Source organism: Haliaeetus albicilla, chromosome Z (genome assembly GCF_947461875.1).
Source record: "Haliaeetus albicilla chromosome Z, bHalAlb1.1, whole genome shotgun sequence".
In the NCBI taxonomy this organism is placed as follows: Eukaryota; Metazoa; Chordata; class Aves; order Accipitriformes; family Accipitridae; genus Haliaeetus; species Haliaeetus albicilla.
In genome coordinates, this window is record NC_091516.1 from 12,291,164 (window position 1) to 12,312,429 (window position 21,266).

Below are 21,266 nucleotides of genomic sequence, written 5' to 3' on the forward strand. Positions count from 1 at the left end.
ATCCTCAAAACATCAAGGCCTAATTATTCCAGGGTGCCCTTACTCTATGAATGCCAACGGTGTGCTTTTCTGATTACAGCCTTACTTGTTAATTTGATATATGCAAAATACATCTTGCACAAAATAATCAGACCATTCTAAATCTCTGAGTTATTCTTCAACAATTCCCCCGCTTTGAGACTTGTCTAAGGGTATTCCTTAGATAATTCTCATTTCTGCCTCAGGTTGCTTGCTGCCAAGCAACACCTATAGGCGCGTTGTAGAAGTACATATAAACACACAAAAGCTAACAAGATTATTATCAATAAAGTTAACAATCTCTTGAGCCGTAAGCTTAAATCAGGGAACCAGGAAGTTAACCATCTCCAGGTTTCTTTGAATCTTAAAGATGTATCATCCTTTTGAATTTCATGTAAGATCTTCATTGCCAGATTTCATTCAAATCGGTAGCAATTCTTCCACTCTGATCTACGTATATACAGCAGCTGGTGTTAATTACCGTACATACACCTTCTTGAGAATCTAACAACATATCCAATGCCATCCTGATCTGAATGGCTATATTAGCAGCCTCAGACACCTCTTCTTGTAGAGCCTTAATGGCATCAGTAGTCTCATTCCCTATTTTCACAGTAAGGGCAGAAATGTTCAGTATTGCCTTCTCAGTTTCACTAACTCCTAACCAAGGGAGGCACCATCTCACAAATGAATGGAAGCTGGTAGGGTGATTGATTAACAGGTTGCAGCTTCTGTGATATCTTCTCATATATGTTCGTACCCATAATCTTGCTTTGATCTCATTTATTACTGTTACATTAGGAATAATTGCACCCAAAGTTCAAGTTCCTGACCAGTTGGGAGGTAGGGCCTTTTGTGCTTTATTCCCACATAACCAATACCACCCACTACTTTTTGGAACATTCCAATAGCCATCCTGCTGTTTCTTTCTTTGTAATTGTATTGACCAATCACAGTATGGGTAATGTCCTACTGAAACATTACCAGATGACTTAGTCTTATTCATTGTCATACATTTAACATCCGAAAGATTGGAATCCCATATATCCCAAGTTTGAAGGTCAGTTTCATTCTTTCTCATGAATTTTGGTTTTATCCACAAATTATTCCAGGAGGTATTAAAAGGAATTGGTATTCCCACTAAGGGTACTCCCTCATCACTATGTTCTGGAAAATGGGTACACACCCAGCAACTTGTTTGATTAGCTATTCTCATAGCTTTTTCAATCATTTTCAAATGAAGATTATGATTCCAAGACTCAGGGCATCCTTCCTGGTTCCCTTTAGTTGTCTTATTTAGGAAGACGAGAAAAAATAACCACCGTATTTCTTTTCTTGCTAGGCTTTAAAAAAGTAGTGTACCTGTATAAAAACCATAAGGACAGTATTACTGCTATTCCTAAAAGATAACCCAGGAAAATTTCTCCTTGTATACACTCTGAATGTAAAACTGATCTAATATCAATCCAATTGCAGTTCATGTGTCTCTGCGTATTTTTAATTTCAAAGTTTGTACGTGTTCAACTTCGCATATCTTTGGAGGGGCCACATTTCTTTGGGTGTAATGAATCCAGGAATCAATTCCTTGGAGATTCACAGCTGTGTTTGTAGTCAGTAGCACAAGGCAAGGTCCCTTCCACTTTTCTGTCAATGGCTCCTCTTCCCAGGTCTGTAGATACACTGGATCTGCTGGCTTAAATGGATGTACAGGTGAATCCAAAGGCACAGGAGCTCTCAGTTGGACGTACCTCTGGAGAGAAGCAAGAACTTTTGCTACAGAAAAGAGATAATCACTCAAAATTTGATCACCCTTAAGGTTCATCTGGGTTTCTTTTCCTGTTAAATTTATAGTGTAAAGTTTCCCATACAAAATTTAAAATGGACTAATTCCTTCTCTAACTCTAGGAGTTATTCTAATTCTAAGTAATGCTAGAGGTAGAAATTCTATCCATTTCATCTGAGTTTCCTGACATAATTTTCCAGTCTGTCTCTTTATCGTCTGATTCATCCTTTCTGTTTTTCCAGTGGACTGTAGTCGCCATGGAGTATGTAAACCCCACTTAATTTGTAAAAATCTTGACACCTCTTGAACTATTTCTGCAACAAATTGAGGTCCTTGATCTGAAGAAAACCTTTCTGGTACCCCAAATCTTGGTATAATTTCCTTTAATAAAATTTTTACCACTTCTCTTGTCTTATTGGTGCGACATGGGAAAGCTTCAGGCCGCTTTGAAAAAGTATCAACAATTACTAACTAATATTTATATCCATTGCAATTAGGTAATTCAGAAAAATCGATTTGCCAGTATTCCCCAGGTGTAAAACCTCTTTCTACCTCTCCAAGAGGGAGTCTCCTTTGGATCTTAGCATTATTTTTGGCACAAATCTCACATCTTTGTGTAATACCTTTAGCAATCAGCACCATATTAATCCCTACAGCATATCTCCTCACTGTTTCAATTAAAGCCTGAGTTCCCATATGTGTACCCTTATGTGTTTGTTCCATTAGTTCCTTTATCCTCTGTGGAGTCACAACACATTGTCCAATTAGACTCCAGTTAGAGTTGCCCTTTCCTTTTCTGTGTATTTAGGAGTGTCAATTTTTAAGATTCTTTTTGAAACTAAGGTTGCCATTGTTGCTGATAGAGCAATTCCTTTTGCAGCTTCATCTGCTTTTCTGTTTCCTTTAATTAGAATCATAGAATCATTTAGGTTGGAAAAGACCTTTAAGATCTTCGAGTCCAACCATCAACCATGCCCACTAAGCCATGTTCTGAAGTGCCTTGTCTACGCACTTTTTCGACACCTCCAGGGATGGTGACTCCACCACTTCCCTGGGCAGCCTGTTCCAACACCTGACAACCCTTTCAGTAAAGAAATTTTTCCTAATGTCCAATCTAAACCTCCCCTGGTGCAACTTGAGGCCATTTCCTCTTGTCCTGTCACTAGTTACTGGATAGAAGAGACCAACACCCACCTCGCTACAACCTCCTTTCAGGCAGTTGTAGAGAGCGATAAGTTCTCCCCTCAGCCTTCTCTTCTCCAGGCTAAACAACCCCAGTTCCCTCAGCTGCTTCTCATAAGACTTGTGCTCCAGGCCCCTCACCAACTTGGTTGCCCTTCTCTGGACATGCTCCAGCACCTCAGTGTCTTTCCTGTAGTGAGGGGCCCAAAACTGAACACAGGACTCGAGGTGCGGCCTCACCAGTGCCCAGTACAGGGGGACGATCACCTCCCCGCTCCTGCTGGCCACACTATTTCTGATATGGAAATTTTGTCCAGATACAGACAGTTTGTCCAGACTGATGTGCTTTGCAGTGTATAACTGCTATTTCTCTAGGTTTATTAACTGCTTCAAGAAGATTCATAACTTCTTTGCTGTATTTTACAGGGTTTCCTTGTGAAGATAACAATCCTCTTTCTTTCCAAATTGCACCATGAGCATGTATTACTCCAAAGGCATATTTTGAATCAGTATAAATATTAGCCCGCTTTCCTTCAGATAATTCCAGGGCTTGAGTTGAAGCAATTAATACAGCCTTTTGAGCAGATGTATTCACTGGCAGTGGTTTTGCTTTTATTTCTTCTTCTAAAGTAACAACAGTGTATCCAGCCTTCTGTTCTCCTCTCAAAACAAAGCTGCTTCCATCAGCAAGTAGCTCCCAGTCAGGATTCTGTAAATGTAAAGCAGTATCCTTCAGGTCTGAACTACTAGAGTATACCTGTTCGATAGTTTGTAGACAATCATGTGCCAATCCCTCCTTTTCATGTAGAGGTAATAATGATGCCAAATTCAGGGCACTGGACACTTTCATCACTCTATCTTCCTGTTCAAGTAATATTGCTTGGTATTGTACCATCCCGCTCAGAGATAACCAATGATGTACTTTCTGTTCCAGCACCGCTGCAACAGCATGTGGCACATAAACAGTTATTTTCTGTCCCAAAATCAATTTTCATGCCTCTTGTACTACCAACGCAGCAGCTGCCACTGCTCTCGGACATCCTGGCGATCTAGAGCTTACCTTATCTAATTGTTTCGAAAAGTAAGCTACCTGTCTTTTCCAGTCTCCCAAGGTTTATGCGAGTATTTCGAGCGCCTGATGTCATCTCTCATGTACATAAAGTTCAATAGGTTTTGTCAAATTGAGGAGACATAAGGCAGGAGCACTCATAAGGGTGATTTTTTATTTCATCAAATCCTTTTTGGCATTCTGGCGTCCATTCCAGTAACTCTCCTGGTCCCTTAACATCTTCGTATAAAGGTTTAGCCATTAATCCAAAATTAGATATCCACATGTGACACCATCCGGCCATTCCCAGAAATCCCGAGTTCTCTTTTTGATGGGGGGGGGGGGGGGGCGATTTGGCAAATCACATCTTTTCTCTCAACTCCCAGTTTCTTTTCTTCTTGGGATATTTCAAACCCAAGATAAATTCCATTTTTCTGCATAATTTGTGCTTTCTTTTGTGATACTGAGAACCCTAGAAAGTTCAATAAAGTTCAATAAATCAATAGGTGTCTTTTTACATTCCTCAGCCGTGTCTGCCCCCAACAAGATATCATCTACGTATTGTAACAAGGTAGTGGTAGACTTCTTACCTTGCCATTGTTCCAGTTCTTTTGCCAATACGTTACCAAAAATGGTAGGACTATTTTTGAATCCCCAAGGAAGCACTGTCCAGCATAACTGCATTTTACATCCCATTACAGGGCTCTCCCATTCAAACGCAAACAGTTTCTGACTTCGATCATCCAATGGAATGCAAAAGAAGCTGTCTTTTAAGTCCAACTGTAAAATAAACATTTGAATCAACTATTGTTGTTAACAGAGTGTAAGGATTAGGCACCACTGGATGTACATCAATCACTATTTGATTAATAGTTCTTAGATCTTGTACTAATTGATTCTTCTGTGAATGTGGCTTTTTAACAGGCAAGATCGGGGTGTTATATTCAGATTGACACTCTTGCAACAGTCCATATTTTAAAAAATTATTAATTATAGGCTCTAGTCCAACCCGAGCTTCCAATTTCATGGGGTATTGTTTTCGTCTCACCGGCTTCATTCCTGGTTTCAATTCCTCTTTTACTGGATCTGCTGATTTGGCTCTTCAGGTTTCTCAGTTGCCCACACTAAAGGAATCACTGCATTCATGATTTCAGAGGGGGCTTCAGTTTGTCCTTCCTTATTTTCAACATTCTTCATTTCTGACAATTCCTGTAACACATATACTTGTGCCTCCCAGGCGTTATTTTGCAGAATATGTACTCAGACTTTATTCTGATCAAAAGTTATTTGTGCTCCCAATTTATTCAATAAATCCCTTCCCACCAGAGGTAGGGGACATTCTGGCATATACAAAAATTCATGTGTAAATATTTTGTTTCCAATTTCACACTTAATCGGTTGAAAGAAAGGTCTGATTTCTTGGTTTCCTGTGGCACCAATCACTGACATAGAGAATTTGCTCATAGATCCTTTACAACTATTTAGTACAGAATAAGCTGCTCCTGTATCAACTAGAAGTTTAACTGTCTCATTCCCTAGCTTCACTGAAACCAGGGGTTCAGCTGGGGAAACTAATTTCTCAACCCCTGGTCCCAGTCAGTCTGAATCTTCTGTACCAATCATAAGCAGGTCTGCCTCTGGAACGGTTGCAGACGGGGGTGTCCAATTAGTTGATTGTTTCTTTGGACATTCGTTTTTCCAATGTCCCTTTTCCTTACAAGTTGCACACAGATCTTTCCTCAAACAGATTCTACTCCCTATATTTCTTCCTGCTCTCTGTCCTCTGCCCTGCCCTCATCCTTTCAGAAAACCTCTTCCCCAAGAGGAGGTTTGCACTTGGGCGAATGCGGCTGCCAAAACTGCAGTGTTTTGTTTCTTTTCCTTTACTTTTTCTCTGTGTGTTCTTCCTTTTTTTTCCGATTCTTCTCTGTTGTTATAAACCTTATAAGCAATTTCTGTTAACTGAGATACTGACATTCCAGACATGCCATCCACCTTTTGCAACTTTCTTCTTAAATCCAGAGCTGACTGCTGCACAAAGTAGTAAAAGTCATTCTGTTAGCCTCATCCTTGAGATCCATATTAGTCCACTTCAGCGCAATTTCACACAGTCCTCATAAAAGGCAGAGGGATCCTCAATTTCACCTTGTACCTGCTGATATAGTATGACAAGATTTTTAGGTCTAGGCACCCCACATTTTATTCCGTACAATATCAGCTGTTGATACTGATTATTCATCGATCTGCCCACACTAGTATTTGCATCCCAATCTGGTTCTTGTGCTGGCATAAAAAGACTTGGACCATCCCTAGCATTTATCTTCTCATTCTCTTCCCAAGCTTTCTCCAACACCATCTTTTTTTCCTCAAGTGAAAATAAGGTGTTTAATAATACTTGCATATCTTTCCAGTCTGGATTATGATTTTCAATTATCATTTTAAAGGACCGATACATTTTTTCTGGATTTTCCCAATATGACTCCTAATTCATTAAAACTGAGGTTGAAAAGGGGACTTTCACATACACAGGCATTCTGTCCGGCCCCACCGCCTGGCATAACAGAGCCTAAATCACAGGATTCTGCCTGTGAATTCTGTGCCTGAGTTCTACCTGCAATAGGACTAAATCCTTCACTTCCTTCACTGCTTCTTTCCCTATTATCAAAACCATCAGTTGCACATCCTCTTCTTCATTGTCCACTTTCAAACACCTTTTCCCAATACTACAAGCAGAACAACATCGAGGCAATTTCTTTTTATGCTCTGTCATCATCAAAACATTTGAATCAGATATCAACAATTTACGCTTTTTTCTTATTTTGTGATCACTTCTTAAAGAAAAAAACAAATCCACATATGGGGTCTTATCCCATTTATCCCGTTTTCTACAAAATAACATAACTTGCAAAATAGTATTATAATTCGAAGTTCCCATCTCTGGCTGATTTTCCCCATCATCCAATTTATACATCAGCCACCATTGATGGCAGTATTCTTTTAATTTTCTCTTTGTTAGGGGATCTCCACCGAACTTAAGCCAGTAGTTCAGGATGCATCCTAATGGAGGGCAGAGGGGAGATTCAGACTGTCCTGCCCCTTATCCCGCTCCCACATTGTTACCCAAAAAGAACGTTCTTATCTACGCTTTCGTGCCCTCCAGTCGTCACTGTCAAGCGTGCACGAAGTACCTTTTATGTAATCTTATATGCCCCTTTGCAACGTCTCTTAAGTCACACGTTGCACCTTTGAGTCGCTTACCCACTCCAGACGGAGAGAGTAGTTTTGGAGCCCCCAAAACAAAAGGTCGGTGCGTGCTGGAGTCTGAAGAGCAGCTTCTCCCTGTCGGTAGCCAGCCAGTTGATCTGGGCAAGGCTTCACGGCTGTCCCATCTGGGTCACCAAAACTGTTGTCCGAAGAGCAGATTTGTCTCCCGGTGTGCAGCGAGCCAATAATCACACACTCAGGAGAGACATTATTTATTTCATACGCCTATCACTCATCTTTGTGCAAATATGAAATAAGTAATGTCTCTCCTGAGTGTGTGACTATTGGCTCGTTGCACACTGGGAAACAAATCTGCTCTTCGGACAACAGGAGTGAGTGAGTGACTGGCAGGGGAGAAGGGCTGGGGGGAGCCAGTGGCTATTGAGCCAGCCTGGCTACCAGAAGAAACGTCGGTGAAACTGTGCTTTGAATGTTTTTTAACAGAAAAATTTCCCATGCAGCTTTCCATGGCTGCTGTTGGGAAAGCAATCAAGTCAGCCATCATGCAGGCAGTTCAAATCGTGGCGCAGTCCGTTTTCAAGTACGCTGGCTTTTCAGGTTTCAGGACCTCAGGCAAACTGTTACTGCAGCCTCCCTGAGCTCCAAGGCCTGGCGTCGTGGTGGGTTAGCGTGAGGGGGCCGGCTGATTGTAAGTATTTGTGGGAAGCATAAATATTTGAGTTGCGCTTGTAATTATTGTCAGACTGCATTGTTCACCCGGTGAGGGGATGTAAAGCTAGAGAGGGAGCTGAGGTGGCTGTACTTGTGCCTGACTTGTGGGAGCCTTTGGATGAGAAAGGCTTGAAGCCAGAACCTGCTGCAGCAGGACAAACTCCTGCCAGAGCAGCCTGACTTTCGGATGCCATTGCACTGTGGTCTTGGGGATCCTGGGCTTGGAAGGATCACAGGACTCTGAAGGAGCTCCATAGGTACAGACCAGGATTTTCATGGCCTGCCTGCTAGCAGCGATTGCCGACCTTTGGTTGTCTGGGTTGTCTCTGCCCTGAAAACTGCACAGTGTCCTTCTTCTGCAGAACCCATCCTTTGGAGGACCTTTTGTTTCATGATAAGCTACATCTCTAAAAGATTCGTGACATTATTTGCTTTTTTTCACAGCCTGGTTTTTTAACATGGGAAGAATTTGTTACCAGCTTGCACTTGTGCACTGGTGGGTCCTGAGCCCCACGCAAACCCTCGCTGCAGTCAGAAGGCAAAGGCGAGCCGAGATGGGCCGTGCCCAGCCAGCGTCAGGAGGGACTGCATAGTTTAGCTGCACGTTGACCACAACCTTTTAACAGAGAACTTGTTGTATACGTTGTCTTTGAAGTCTGTCATCCAAAGACATCTTTGAAACCTCTCGGGTCAGTAGGTTGTGGCCAGCTTCTTACTCTTTGGGACAGAGACTGTTTTCATTTATTTTTGGATAACACCTATTTCATTGCAGCCCACTCTGGAATGTAGTTAGTCATAACCAGAGTTTAAAAAAGAAAAAAAAAAACAGAAAAAAAATCCACCAAATTTGGGACCGTGTCTGAATAAACTAACCAACTTTCAGTGGTTTCCATGGCTATTCAGAGTGCTTAAAGGAGTGCATCTGAAAAAAGATGGAGACACTGGTACTTTTCACAGATAACACCTATTTATAGGGTACTTGCTCAGTATTCGAAACTTATCATTAAAGTCTCTCTAAGTAATGTGGAACAATGCATAAATGAGCTATATAGTCTTATTTAAGTATTTGTTGCTTTAAATAGCAGCTCCAGGGACCCAGGACTGGAATGGCAAACATGTTGCTGGATGTAGATGAGGTCTCACTGGCAGAGCTCTCCAGCACCTGACTTAGGAAAATGTTGTTCCCCTTACAAATGCCAAAGCTGCATACCTTTTTACTTCTGTACTATAGCTTTTAATGTTATGGTGAGTATGGCCAGCAGTTGAGGTTCATTGTGGATACCTTGGATCTGGCTGATACAGACTGAAAGGACCTTTACTCTTAATCTTTTTTTTTTCCACAATTCTGAAGTGGATGGATTATGCTTTTCTGGTATGTTTTTGTTTTGAAATGTTATTATTCCATTTGTTTGCTGAATCGGTAACTTGCCATAGCTTCCTTACTTCTTGGACTTGTAATGGTGCTGTAAAAGTTAAGTTAATTTCACTACATATAAAAAATAAAATTGCCATTCAGCCCCCACTGCCTTCTATTTTGGAAGTCTACTTGCACACTGTGCTTATGCACATAGTATTTTTAATTTCCAGCTTTGGTGCCAACATGAGCCCATTCTGTTTATTCCCCACAGTTGGAGCTTTGTGTGTTTTGGGGAGGATTTCTGTTTTGCAGCAGCAGCAGTTTTAGCAGCTGTGTGCTTTGAGGCCCCTGTCTCCTCTGCCATGAGATCCAGCGGTGAACTGAGAGAAGGGCAGCATGGGAGCTGGGTTGAACTGTCCAGTTTCATGTCTTCTGCAAGCTGAAGAGCCATTGTCCAGCGAGGCAAGGGCCCGTCCACTACCCTCTTTCTGTGGGGTGTTGCAGCAGATAGTCATGGCGAGGAGATGATAAGCTGGGAGTCTTTTCAGGACACTTCTTCAACATGATTTGGGGCCCTTTGATCAACCAGTCTGGTTGTGGGACTCTCTGGAGTTATAGCAGATATGTGCATTTGCAGACACACATGTGAAACCCCCTTCTCCAGGCTGGACAGTCGTTGGTGCCAGAAGAGGAATTGTCCTGGGAGGAAGACAGTGTGTGATGGTTTGGCACCTGAAGACACATACAAGCCAGAGAAGTTTGCCTGGACAACTCAAATGTGGCACTTCTGCATTCTGAATCCCTTGGCAAGGGCCAAGAAAAGCCATTCGTCTTGTACACCTGCTTGCTAGAAATCAGGGGGGGGCTCCTGAACATCCCCGTGGCCGCTCCAAGGGCTGAGGAGACACTGGGAAAAAGCGGCTTTGGTGTGCTTGAGCCCCTGGCACTGGCAGCGCACTGCCCCTATGCCACACACTAGCTGCAGGGAGCCCTTTGAAAATGGGAGTGCTGAGGGGTGAGGTTGCTCTGGGCTGGCAGCAGTGAGACCTGGAAGAGAGGTTCCGTGTTCCTGGCTGCCCGCTGATGTCCAAAAATCTCTCCTGTGGTCGCAGCTGCTGGGTTAAGCACAGGAGCCATATGAAGCTGCTGCCTATGGCAAGGAAGGGCCTGGCCAAGTACAGTGCTACCTTATGTATAAAAATAAGGCTTATGTTTATATTTTTAGATATGACTTTTCTAAAAGTAGAAGGCAGGGAAGGGGAATCCAGCTTCTTTGAAAGTTAATGATACTGTTGACAGCAAAGAAATAACGAGCATCAAGCTAGATCTCTTTCAGGATTTATTCAGTACCTTTTTTCCTGTTGAATAAGTCAGTTATGTGCTTTTTGCTGTGCTGCTTGGTTTTTATCTTGGTGGACCCTCAGTTGCAGGTAGAAAAGAACTGAAATACACAAGGAATTCTGTCTCTAATAATGTTTAAACATTGGAGACGGTATCAGCTGAAGCGTGATCTGGTATTATTTTCCTTGCAGCTGTGGTTTTTTTCCCTTGCCATCTTGCACGGGGAATCACCGCTTTCACCTTTGCAAAGTGTGTCTAAATAACTGTGAAGCTGCATTTCTTTGGCTTTCTTCAGTACAAGATGGTGCCATTGTATTTTGGGTCCTTCAAGCTCAGCTATCTTCTGCTTTGTTTGCAGTAAGCCAAGTATTTCCTTCCAGATTCTTTCTCTACTGACCAAAATATTTAGAACTGTTAATGTAGTTTTTTGTTTGTTGGTTTGAGTTTGGGGTTTTTTGTAGTGGTTGTCTGTTTATCAAGCCTTCAGCACAACTATCCCAAAGTGTGTCTTAAAACAGTTTTCCCTGTCCCCTCTAATTTGCTCAAAGTCTTTCTTTAGTAGTATAAAAAGTTCTCTAGAAAAAAAAAAGCTTTTTAGTCTGCATGTGTACCAGAAAGGGCACCTTAAAAAAGACAGTATGGTTCTGGTGAATTGAAGTGGATCTGTACCGCTTGTTTGAAACAAAAACTCCAGCTCGTCTTAGAAACAAAATAGTTTTGTCTGTATATTAAAAAGCAAACCATTTTGGAGTCTGTGCCCTTCTTGTGCAGATCTGTTTTTTCACTACGAAGAGGGGAGAGTATATTACAGGAAATAGAGCCTTACCATTGCAGTGCCTGTTCTGCTGGGTGAAAGATGTCAGAACCGTGAGCTACACAGAGATAGCAAAAAGCAGGATTAAGAATGTGGGAGCTGCTCCTCCTCATCCTCTACACTGTCATCCTTAGCATGTGGAAAAGCTAGAAACTGATGTGCTTAAACCTAGTGACTTTTGATAAACAAGACAGTCTTCTTCCGTTTAAATACTGTTCAATTGGGAGGAGAGGACTTAAGAAATTCTGGAGTTTTACAAGAAGTCTCCCAGCTTCCCTGTCTGACTTTTGCAATGGAAACCTGAAGGCGGTGATGGAATGACATTGTGTTTTTTGTCTTACTTTCCAGTTGGCCTGTTGCTGTGGTACTGCCGCTTGTTCCTTGTGCTGCAAATGCTGCCCCAAGATAAAACAGTCAACCAGCACCCGCTTCATGTATGCGCTCTACTTCATCCTGGTGACTATCATCTGTTGTGTCATGATGTCAACAACAGTAGCTAACGAAATGAAAACACACGTAAGTAAGAGAGATGAACCCACTGCTGCCCGTGGAAGCAAATGGGGCTCCTTCCACAGCTCTTTATGTGTAGGGGTACTCCCTCATAAGAGGCGGTCAATTCCCTCCACCCATCCACTTCCAAACCCGGATGGGATGATTTTCCATGCTCAGCCTCTTCCTGTCAATTGCTCACCCATCGAGTGTGTTTCAGAACAGGAAGAGTCAAGGATCATAGGACTAGCAGCCTTCCTCCTCTCATCGTGCAGAAACCTGCTGCAGTGAACCTATCCCAGGTTTGCTGTGCAGGTAGTGTCACTAGAGGCTGTTAGGGAACATGTTATAGTAGAACAAATTGGTTCAGTCTGACGTTGAGTTCATCTCTGGCAGCTTGTTTAGTAGCAGAAGCAGCAAGTCAGAAAATAACTCTTCAAATGCTGCATTTATAATTTTAATTCTGTGTTCTTGGTGCTGTGTGACAGACTACTGCAATGCATAGCACTGGGGATCCTCTACAAGGGGTTTTCTTCAGGGTGTGTTGAGTCATCATGTTCACATGGCCTCTAACCACAGCAGATATTGTTCATCTCTAATTGTCTTTTTAATTAAAAAGCTTCAAAAGCATGAAAGAAGCAGTGGCTAAAACTAGATTTTAAGACTCAAGTTTCTTTCAGAGTCTTAATATAACTTTCCTAAGCTAATTGCTCACCAGCCTGCTTGCGGTCACACACTAGACCTGTTGTACCACATCTTTGGTTTGGTTTCTCAAGCCACCCAAGTTGCTCTGAGTAGCACAAATCCTCTTTCTTGCCCTCTACAAACTACAAGGAGAGAAGTCTGTATTTAAGTGGAGGGAACAATGTCTGGATTGCTTAATTCTTAAAAATTAAGTTTCTGCACCAAACTTGGCATTGGGCCTGCTTCGAGATTGTGGCTGTGCTTGCCCTGGAGGTTCAGAAGGCTTCTTTCGCTGCAGGCATCTAGTTGTTTTGTGTTACCCTCCCAGGAGGGAGTGCCAGTGGGTGCACAGTTAAGGCAGTTCCCTCGTTTAACCAGTTGCTGGTCAAGTTGATGCCCTGCTTACCTTCCGCACTTGACTTGTCTGTGAAACACTTCCCTCCGCAGCAGCCCAGATCCAGAAGCTGGTGGTAGCACCCTGTGCCTGCAACACAGATGAACCAGCGGTCTTATGACAGGGCTAGTTTGAGGGTTTATGTGCGCTGCTGCTAGTGACCTACCTCTCTTCCCATTGTATGCTCTTTGTATGTTCTGTTCTAGTTTTCTTCCATATAATAGTGCTTTGCTTGAGTTATCCTAGTGCCACCTTCTTACCCCCAGCCACCAGGAGCTGCTGACAACCCTGTAAGAGCACCCAGTGCAGACATGATGTTTGCCTGTCAGCTGCAAGTTAAAAACTATTCAACATGTGTGTGCTGAAATTGCTTGCCAGGAATTACTTTGACTTAATAGATGCTTAGCTTGGCAATAAAGTGAATAGCCCAAGCAACTCAAGTGTGTGGGAGACAAATTACACGCTCATATCCAAATTTCATAAAGTCGTTTTCCATCAGTAGTGTGGTTTTAATGCAGCTTGTATCCCTAACAAAAAATACTCGCTCTTTATCCAACAGAAAAGTGATTCAAGAAGCCTTCAACAACGTGCTTTTCAGTATTGCCAAATTTCTTTTCCAGTTCATAGTCTTGAAAGCTCAGTGTGGGAAGAAATGGCACAAAGAGTAGCTGTTAGTGTGAAGTGGAAAGATAATCGCCCTCTTGATTTAGAGCGTTTGATGTCTTTGAATAGGAAATGGACCATCTGAAAGTAGGCTTTCTTTATCTGCTCTCTAATTTAATAATTATGTTCGGGGCTGTTAAAAGTTCAAAGACTCTTGAAGCTAATTCAGCCCAGTTGTAATAGAGTGCACCTTGAAAATATTTATTCAGACTAACCAGTCTCAGCTTCCCAGTAATGAACTGTGTTTTGAAAGTGCTGGGCACTTACTGATTCCTTTGCTTTTGGCTGGATCATGGAGCATTTCTAGCTCCTGAAGCCAGACTGTAAGCAAATACTTTGCATGGTGCTTCTAGGACCTCACCCTCTCTTTCTTGAGAGGAGACAGAATTTTAATTCATTTTAGTAAGAATTTTTAAATTTTTGTATTAAAAAAAAAAATTGAAATTTTAGTGCAGTCCTTTATGGAGCTATAATCTTGGCAGGGAACCGTGTGTCTGCTTTACCAGTTTAGAGTTGAAATACTCATGCTGATGTTACGTGAAAGCCATCTCTCCCTTGTCAGGGAGAAGTTTTTTTGATTGATTGGCTATAAATTCCCAAGTCTAAAGTAGTTCTAAATGTATTTATTGTAGCACTTGGTCCTTTGGCATTATTTTGAGAGGAAGTAACAGCAAATGTACATCTTTTACGGCTACCTTAAACAGAGACTTTTAAAAATGTTTGTATTTATTTTGCAGTATTTATCTACCCCCATGGTCATGCCTTCTGTCTATTAAAACACATTTAGGACAGTTTTTCCATTCCCGAGATGCCAGGCTCTGCAGGTGGCAGCCCAGAGTTGGGGACCTGCTCTGTGCCCTGCAACATGGCTAGAAAAATGATGCACTGTCCCAGGGAGCTCAACTTCCACATCCTCACCAAAGTTGGCAGGTAGATGAAACCATGTGTCTGTGGGAGGACACAGTGGAGTATTTGGTTATGGTTGCAAAACCTTGGTTCCTAATCTAACCAGCAGCATTTTGAGGACACCATATTTTGTGGTGAGCCTTAAGAGTTGAATGGTGTCTTTTGAGGGGGATTTTTTTCTCTGTTGCTTTCACTCTTCCCCATCTCCTGAGCTGTTCCTGTGCCCATGGGGCATCAAGAGAGAGAGAGGCCCAAAGGGTTAAATTCTGAAAAATGTGCAAAGAAACAAAGACATTTGTGTTTGATCTCTGGGAAAGAAGCAAGAGGCAGTGGAGGGGTAGCGAAGGAGTAGGTGGTTTTGACCAGGAAAATATTTTGAATGGAAGCATGTAGAATAGATTTCAGAGGAGCAAGGTTGTGTTTCAAGGCAAAAGATGGGCTAGAGCATCAGTCAATACATGAGAGCCTCAGTGATGGGGACAGAAAGACAGAAAAGACCAATAAGCAGTTACACAAAGAGACTTGACTCTGTTCCAAAATGAAGCAAAGCAGGACCCAACTTGAAGAAGTGCTTCTACGCCTTGATCCATATATTACTTCTTTTTTCCAGTTACTCTGTTTTTTTGAAAAACAGGTACAGCTTTACTCACAAATGTTCTGTTGAACATGTTGCATTTCACAGGCTTTGAAAGGATAATTGAGGGAAGAAAAGGGAGAGAATTGTTTTGGTCTGTCAAAATAGTGTTTTGATTTTTTTTTTTTTACTAAATTTTTAAATTTAAAGCTGTTTCAAAACTAGTGGTTTCACCCTGAAAATATCCATGTCCTACTTAAATAATGAAAGGAAAAATAAGAAAGAAAATGAACACCAGTAAAAACCAGTTCAGTTGTGTCAAAGCATTTTGGTTCTAGATGGTTACATGTTCTGGCAGAGCATGCTTTCAGGCTTGTTTCCCCAGCCAGGTCTGTATCTTGGCCCTTAACTGCATTATAGTACATTGAAAACCAAATTTGCTACCAAAAATGAGTTTTTAAAGTACAGATTCCCATTGCCTATTTCTGATAAGAACTTAGCCATAGGTACAATATGGCATGTGTTTTGGTCTGAGTGTTTTTTGTTTTTCTATTCCATTTCTCAGCTGCTCAAGACAGGCAGTTTTACCTGGTTTTTTGCCCTTGTCTCCCCACCTACACAGATTTTCTTTCATGCTTCCTCCATTTCCATAACAAAGTTCATCTGCCACATTCTCCCTCTGTTAGATGAGGACATCCAGATGAAAGCAGTCTCCTTCGGGCTCTTCAGGCCCATTTCCACACACATTTTCCTTCCTATTCCTCCTCTGATGCTATTTCCTGCACTTCTGCATTCACATGTTTGGGTGCAGACAGACCCCAGCTCGGAGGTGTCCAAGCCCCAGCCAACTGGAGCCTGGACGCAGTGTGGCCATGTTGGCTTGCTTCTTGCACTGCTTTTATTTTGGGCGCCAGCAGCTTGCAGTCAGGGGAAAGCAAGTTCAGGGCAGTCTGTCCCTGTTTCTGTAGATGTTGCTATCATCTCAAAGGGTTTCACCGTACTTGGAAAATTGCTGACTTCGCTGTGATAACATCATTGCTTGCACAGCAGCCAAGGCGTTTAGGTTATCTGAGCGGATCCTGAGTTTCTGCAGCAAGAATGCTTTGTCCCCTACTCAGAGGCCAAAGAATTTAGCTTATGTTGCTTTTAAAGGTATAAAAGTAGATATTTCACCGTATCAGACTTGGCAAATAACTAATCTGTGACTTGTAACAGCTGGCAAAACTATGCAGCAAGTGGAAAGCCTGGTAAATTAAATAGGCTGGGCAGGCTGCTCAGCAGCTGAACATGTTTCGGAGATACAGAATTAAAAAAAAAAATTAGTCCTTTTTTAACTTTCAGTGAAGAAGTCACATAAGCCTTGATAAATTGTTTCCAGCAGTAGACCATCCTCTCAGGAAAACGTGGCCTTTTGATTACATCAGCTCTTTTGTCCCCAACATTGTGCTCACGTTTATTATCTGCCGGGGTCCCCAAGAGTTTGGTTTTATTCTTGTTTTTTTCCTTCAGGATCATGGGTCTCCAAAAAGGGCGTTCAAGCCCACAGGACTATTCCTGTGGCCATCACTTATTACTGCATAGTGTTGTGCATACTACATGAGGGCTGAGCTCTTTGTTGTTTGTATAGGCACAAACTGAGCTATTGTTCTTGTGAATCCATCCATTTTCTCTCAGCCAGATCTGTAAGGAAATTACTACTAAATGGAGAAAAGAACACAGAGAATGGGTCAAAAATCCCATCAAGATCTCTGTAGAAACCTATGCGATTAAAGAAGATGCCTATTTGCAATTACCCAGAGATCTGTTTTTAATTAGCTAGTCAATTAACCAAGTTCCAGCTATTTTTTAGTTTCTCTAAGTCTCATAAGCAAAATGCTGCTTGGTATCAAGTGCAGATCTTACAGAAATCCATCCTCTTGGTCAGTCATATCATCTATATCAAACAAATACCTAATTTTCTCAGAAATATTGTTAGTTCAATATTATGTATCTTTTTAATCTCTGCTGACTGATGGTTGTTATAAGCAAAGAACTGGAAGGCATTAATTGATAGCCCAGTTGCTTTCCCTGGCATTGCTGTGGCCCCTTGGCTTGCCCTGGCATCACTGGGGCATGGATAAGTCTCTTAATTATTCCAGTCAATCCCTTTGCTTTTGAATGCTGGCATGTTTGCCCAGTCTGACGTTTCATTGCCTTTCAAGACCTGGGAAGGGCATCGCTGGTGCTCTAGACAATTTCTCAGGAGGTCTCTAAAAACTCTTGGATGTGAGTTAGCCACACCTGCTCATTTACTGTCCAGCTTCTTATGAAGTGGTTACTGATCCATGAGTTACTTCTGAAAATGCATCTCAGAGTGGCTCAGCTTGAATCCATTCTTCTAACACCACACAGCTGTGTTGAGACCTGCTTTTCATCTCCTCGGCTGGTTCTAGACCACCTAGGATCAGCTCTGTACTGTAGTTAGGTTTACTACCCTTAGCACAGCAACTCAGTATTGCTGTGAGCTGCTAAAATATTTGCTGTTTTGGGGAAACTGCTAGGAGGGCTCTTGAGCTCATGACTGGTTTGGGTTGCTGGCATGGGATGGGAAGTTGCATACCCTGCTGAGGGAAGCCGGCAGTTTACGTGTTTATCCCTTGTTTCCTGCATCTCAGATGGCTTTCTACTCAGCTGAGAGTGCTGACTGATTGCTTGCTCTTGGGTCCTGTTTGTTCTTTCCCTGCCCTGGTTTTGTGTACTGACCTGCCTGCCAAAGGAAGGAGAGATCTTTGCTAATTTCTTGGAAATGTTCGAGGATGGTGTTGCCTACAATCTCTGTATATTTTTCCTAAGCAAAATCTGGCCTGGCTGAATGTTTTCTGAAGTCTGATTCCCATTTCCTTTGCCCAAGTTATTTATTTGTGCATGTTGTGTCCTGGCACACACTATCGTCTTTCTCCTCCAGTCACCTGTGCAGGCAGCAGTGATCAGCTCCAGAGGGTTTGATGTGTTGCTCAACTGGTCTCACCAGCCTCCGCTGAGGGCTGTGAGTGTACAGAGAGGCCCTTCTTTCTTTGAAATGAACGATGGTTTTCTAATTAAATGCCTGTATTTCTGCACAGCTGAATGGTTCCCTGGCTGCAAGGGGGGGTGTCTGCACAGAGGCACCCCACAGGAGTGGGTCCTGGCTACATAGACCTGCTTTTCTGACTGCCCAGCATCACGTCAGCCTGGTGAAACTGAAGCCAAAATGTGCAGCTGTTTGCTTTCCCTTTGCGGCGAGAGCAAGGCCTCAAAGGCAAATATTTAATGAGTCAAAAGAAAGGTGGAATTTTCCTGCCTCTCTGTTAATTTAAAACAAAATCAGGGCAACTGGCACAACTCCCTTTCAGAGGCTGTGGTGGAGAGGAGAGAGCTTGCTGGCCCTGTGCTGCTTGGGTGTGATATGGTCTACGTTTCCACGGAGGGCAGCACGAGCCAGAACTTTGTACCCTGCAGCCCCATTCATGCCCCTTCGGCTGGTAAAACCACTGATATGGTTCATGTAAGCTGGATTACTGAAGCAATCAAAGTCTTTTGCTGTAAAGGGTGGGAAGAAGGGAGAGGGTCCCCAGGGTGAGGGGATAAGCCATAATTGGCAGTAAGCCAACCGAGCTGAAGGAAAGGTAGGTGGACTTGTACCCCAAAGCATCTGGAAGGAATTGAGAGTGGAGGCTCTGGAAAACTCCAGTCCCTTGTGTTTTACATTTCTTTATGTCCCCTGAACCCTTAAATCCAGGCTGAGGCGTATCAAGAGTGAAACGTGTTAAATGAAGCCAGTGAAAAGTCAGTGGTGGATAGACGTAGACATGCTTGGTTACAAGGTGCACTGTGTCCTATCTAATGGCTTGTTGTGCTTTTCAGATACCCTTCTACAAGCAAATGTGCAAGGGTCTTCAGGCGGGTGAGATGTGTGAGAAGTTGGTGGGATACTCTGCAGTGTACAAAGTCTGTTTTGGAATGGCCTGTTTCTTCTTTTTGTTCTTCTTGTTCACCATCAAAATTAACAGCAGCAAAAGCTGCCGAGCATACATTCATAATGGGTGAGTATTTGTTTGATTGCTTAATTTCCACTTCTCTTTACAGGTTTGCGCTGCCTACTTTGCAGTTGGGTGTAGTTCTAGGCAAAATAAAACCCAAAACAAAAGTTGACTTTACTGCTTTAGTCAGAAATAATGCAGTCAAGTGAAAACTAACTGAAGTGGCAATCAGTCACCAAAGGCTGTTTTTTCTCTTGTTGGGCTTTAAATAGAGATTTCTCATGGTACTTTAGTTGAAGACCTCTAACACCTATTAGAACCAGATGATTTTTTTTTTTCCTCTTGTCCAGATTCTGGCTTGTTAAACTTCTACTTCTGGCAGCGATGTGCTCAGGAGCCTTCTTCATTCCTGATCAGGACACTTTCCTCAATGGTATGTCCTTCTTGTTTTGTTATGCTGCTTCATTCTATACTACCTTGTGAGTGGTTATAAATCCTAAAGGTCTAATCAAAGTGAATATTGCCATATTTCTTGAAGTAAAGCCAGTATAGTCCAGGTGCAAAAGGAATATTTGGAGCTGTCTGGGGGGAGCTCTGTGTGCACAGGGTGTATGTGAATACGCAGTAAAGAGCATGTTTTTTTCTGATCAAGAGCAGGCCAAATGGGTAGGTAAAAATACCACTGTGGTGCTGTCTTGCAAATTCTTTAAGAAGCAGGAAGCTATAATGATGCACAAGAAATTGTTCACTCAAGAACGCAGGGCCACATGTTAGTTTGGCTTGTGGAGGTCGCTCTGCCATAGTGCAGCAGCCAGGGTCCGTGCTGCACAGTGGAGAGGTGCCAGTGCTCAAGGGGGCACAGCGACCGGCCAGGCGCTGGCGTTTGCTGCCTGGAAATTGCAATGCTGCAAAAGAATTTGGGATGTTGTTAGTTTTCAGGCTGGTGTCGTAAATGCAGTGAGGTAAAATAGTAGACTTCTTGGACCGTGTTGAGAGTGCTCTGCTGAGGATGCTGTGCCTGAAGCATTTCCAGTTTTGGAAGATGCCCTGGCACCGCACAGGCATACTGGTACTGGCCCAGTGCTTAAATGCCAGCTCGGGGCAGTGGGGCTTCTCTCAGGCCTCTTGTGGGCTAGGAGCAAAAATCCTGGTGATGCTGAGATGAGTTTCTGCTCTTCAGTTTGCCAGGTGCTTGTAAGCCCTTAAGCTGTTGCATCTGGGCAAGTGGAAGGGGATGGGATCAGTAGTGCAAAGGAGCAGTTGTGTCTGCTGCCTGCTTCCACTAAGGCTTGCTCGGTTGCCTGTGTTTTCAACACTGATCTTCTCTAGCCAGGGTGTTTAAAAGCAGAAAAGAGTAACATGGGGGAAGAGAATAGAGTGGGCAGACATACTATGAGCACAGTGCTCTGGGAAACTAAGGTAAAAACTACTTCAAGTAAACCACTGATGGGTGTATGTCCTGGTTTCAGCTGGGATAGAGTTAACTGTCTTCCTAGTAGCTGGTACAGTGCTATGTTTTGAGTTCAGTATGCGAAGAATGTTGATAACACTGATGTTTTCAGTTGTTGCTCAGTAGTGTTTAGACTATAGTCAAGGATTTTTCAGCTTCTCATGCCCAGCCAGGGCACCTGACCCAAACTGGCCAACGGCGTATTCCATACCATGGGACGTCCCATCTAGTTTAGGAACTGGGAAGGGGGGGCAGGGAATCGCCGCTCAGGGGACCGGCTGGGTGTTGGTCGGCGGGTGGTGAGCAATTGCCCTGCTTATCATTTGTACATTCCAATCCTTTTATTACTACTGTTGTCATTTTATTAGTGTTATCACTATCATTATTAGTTTCTTCTTTTCTGTTCTATTAAACCGTTCCTATCTCAACCCACGAGTTTTGCTTCTTTTCCTGATTTTCTCCCCCATCCCACTGGATGGGGGAGGAGTGAGTGAGTGACTGCGTGGTGCTTAGTTGCTGGCTGGGGTTAAACCACAACAGTGTAATTCAGCTTCTTGCTCTTACTAGCTGTTTGTTTGGTCCTGGTTCAGTTTGATGCCCCAGAAGTGAAGGGCTCCTTATCCTTATTC

General features: G+C 42.8%; 1 protein-coding gene across 1 annotated transcript in view; it reads left to right on the forward strand.

Annotated features, from left to right (window-relative positions):
* The window catches only part of SERINC5 (serine incorporator 5), a 53,014-nt gene that overhangs the window by 10,764 nt on the left and 20,984 nt on the right, over window positions 1–21,266 (forward strand). The window contains exons 2-4 of the mRNA XM_069776826.1: window positions 11,828–11,995; window positions 19,072–19,250; window positions 19,538–19,620. Of these exons, the coding sequence (XP_069632927.1) occupies window positions 11,828–11,995; window positions 19,072–19,250; window positions 19,538–19,620 (430 nt within the window). The remainder of the gene's footprint in view (window positions 1–11,827; window positions 11,996–19,071; window positions 19,251–19,537; window positions 19,621–21,266) is intronic.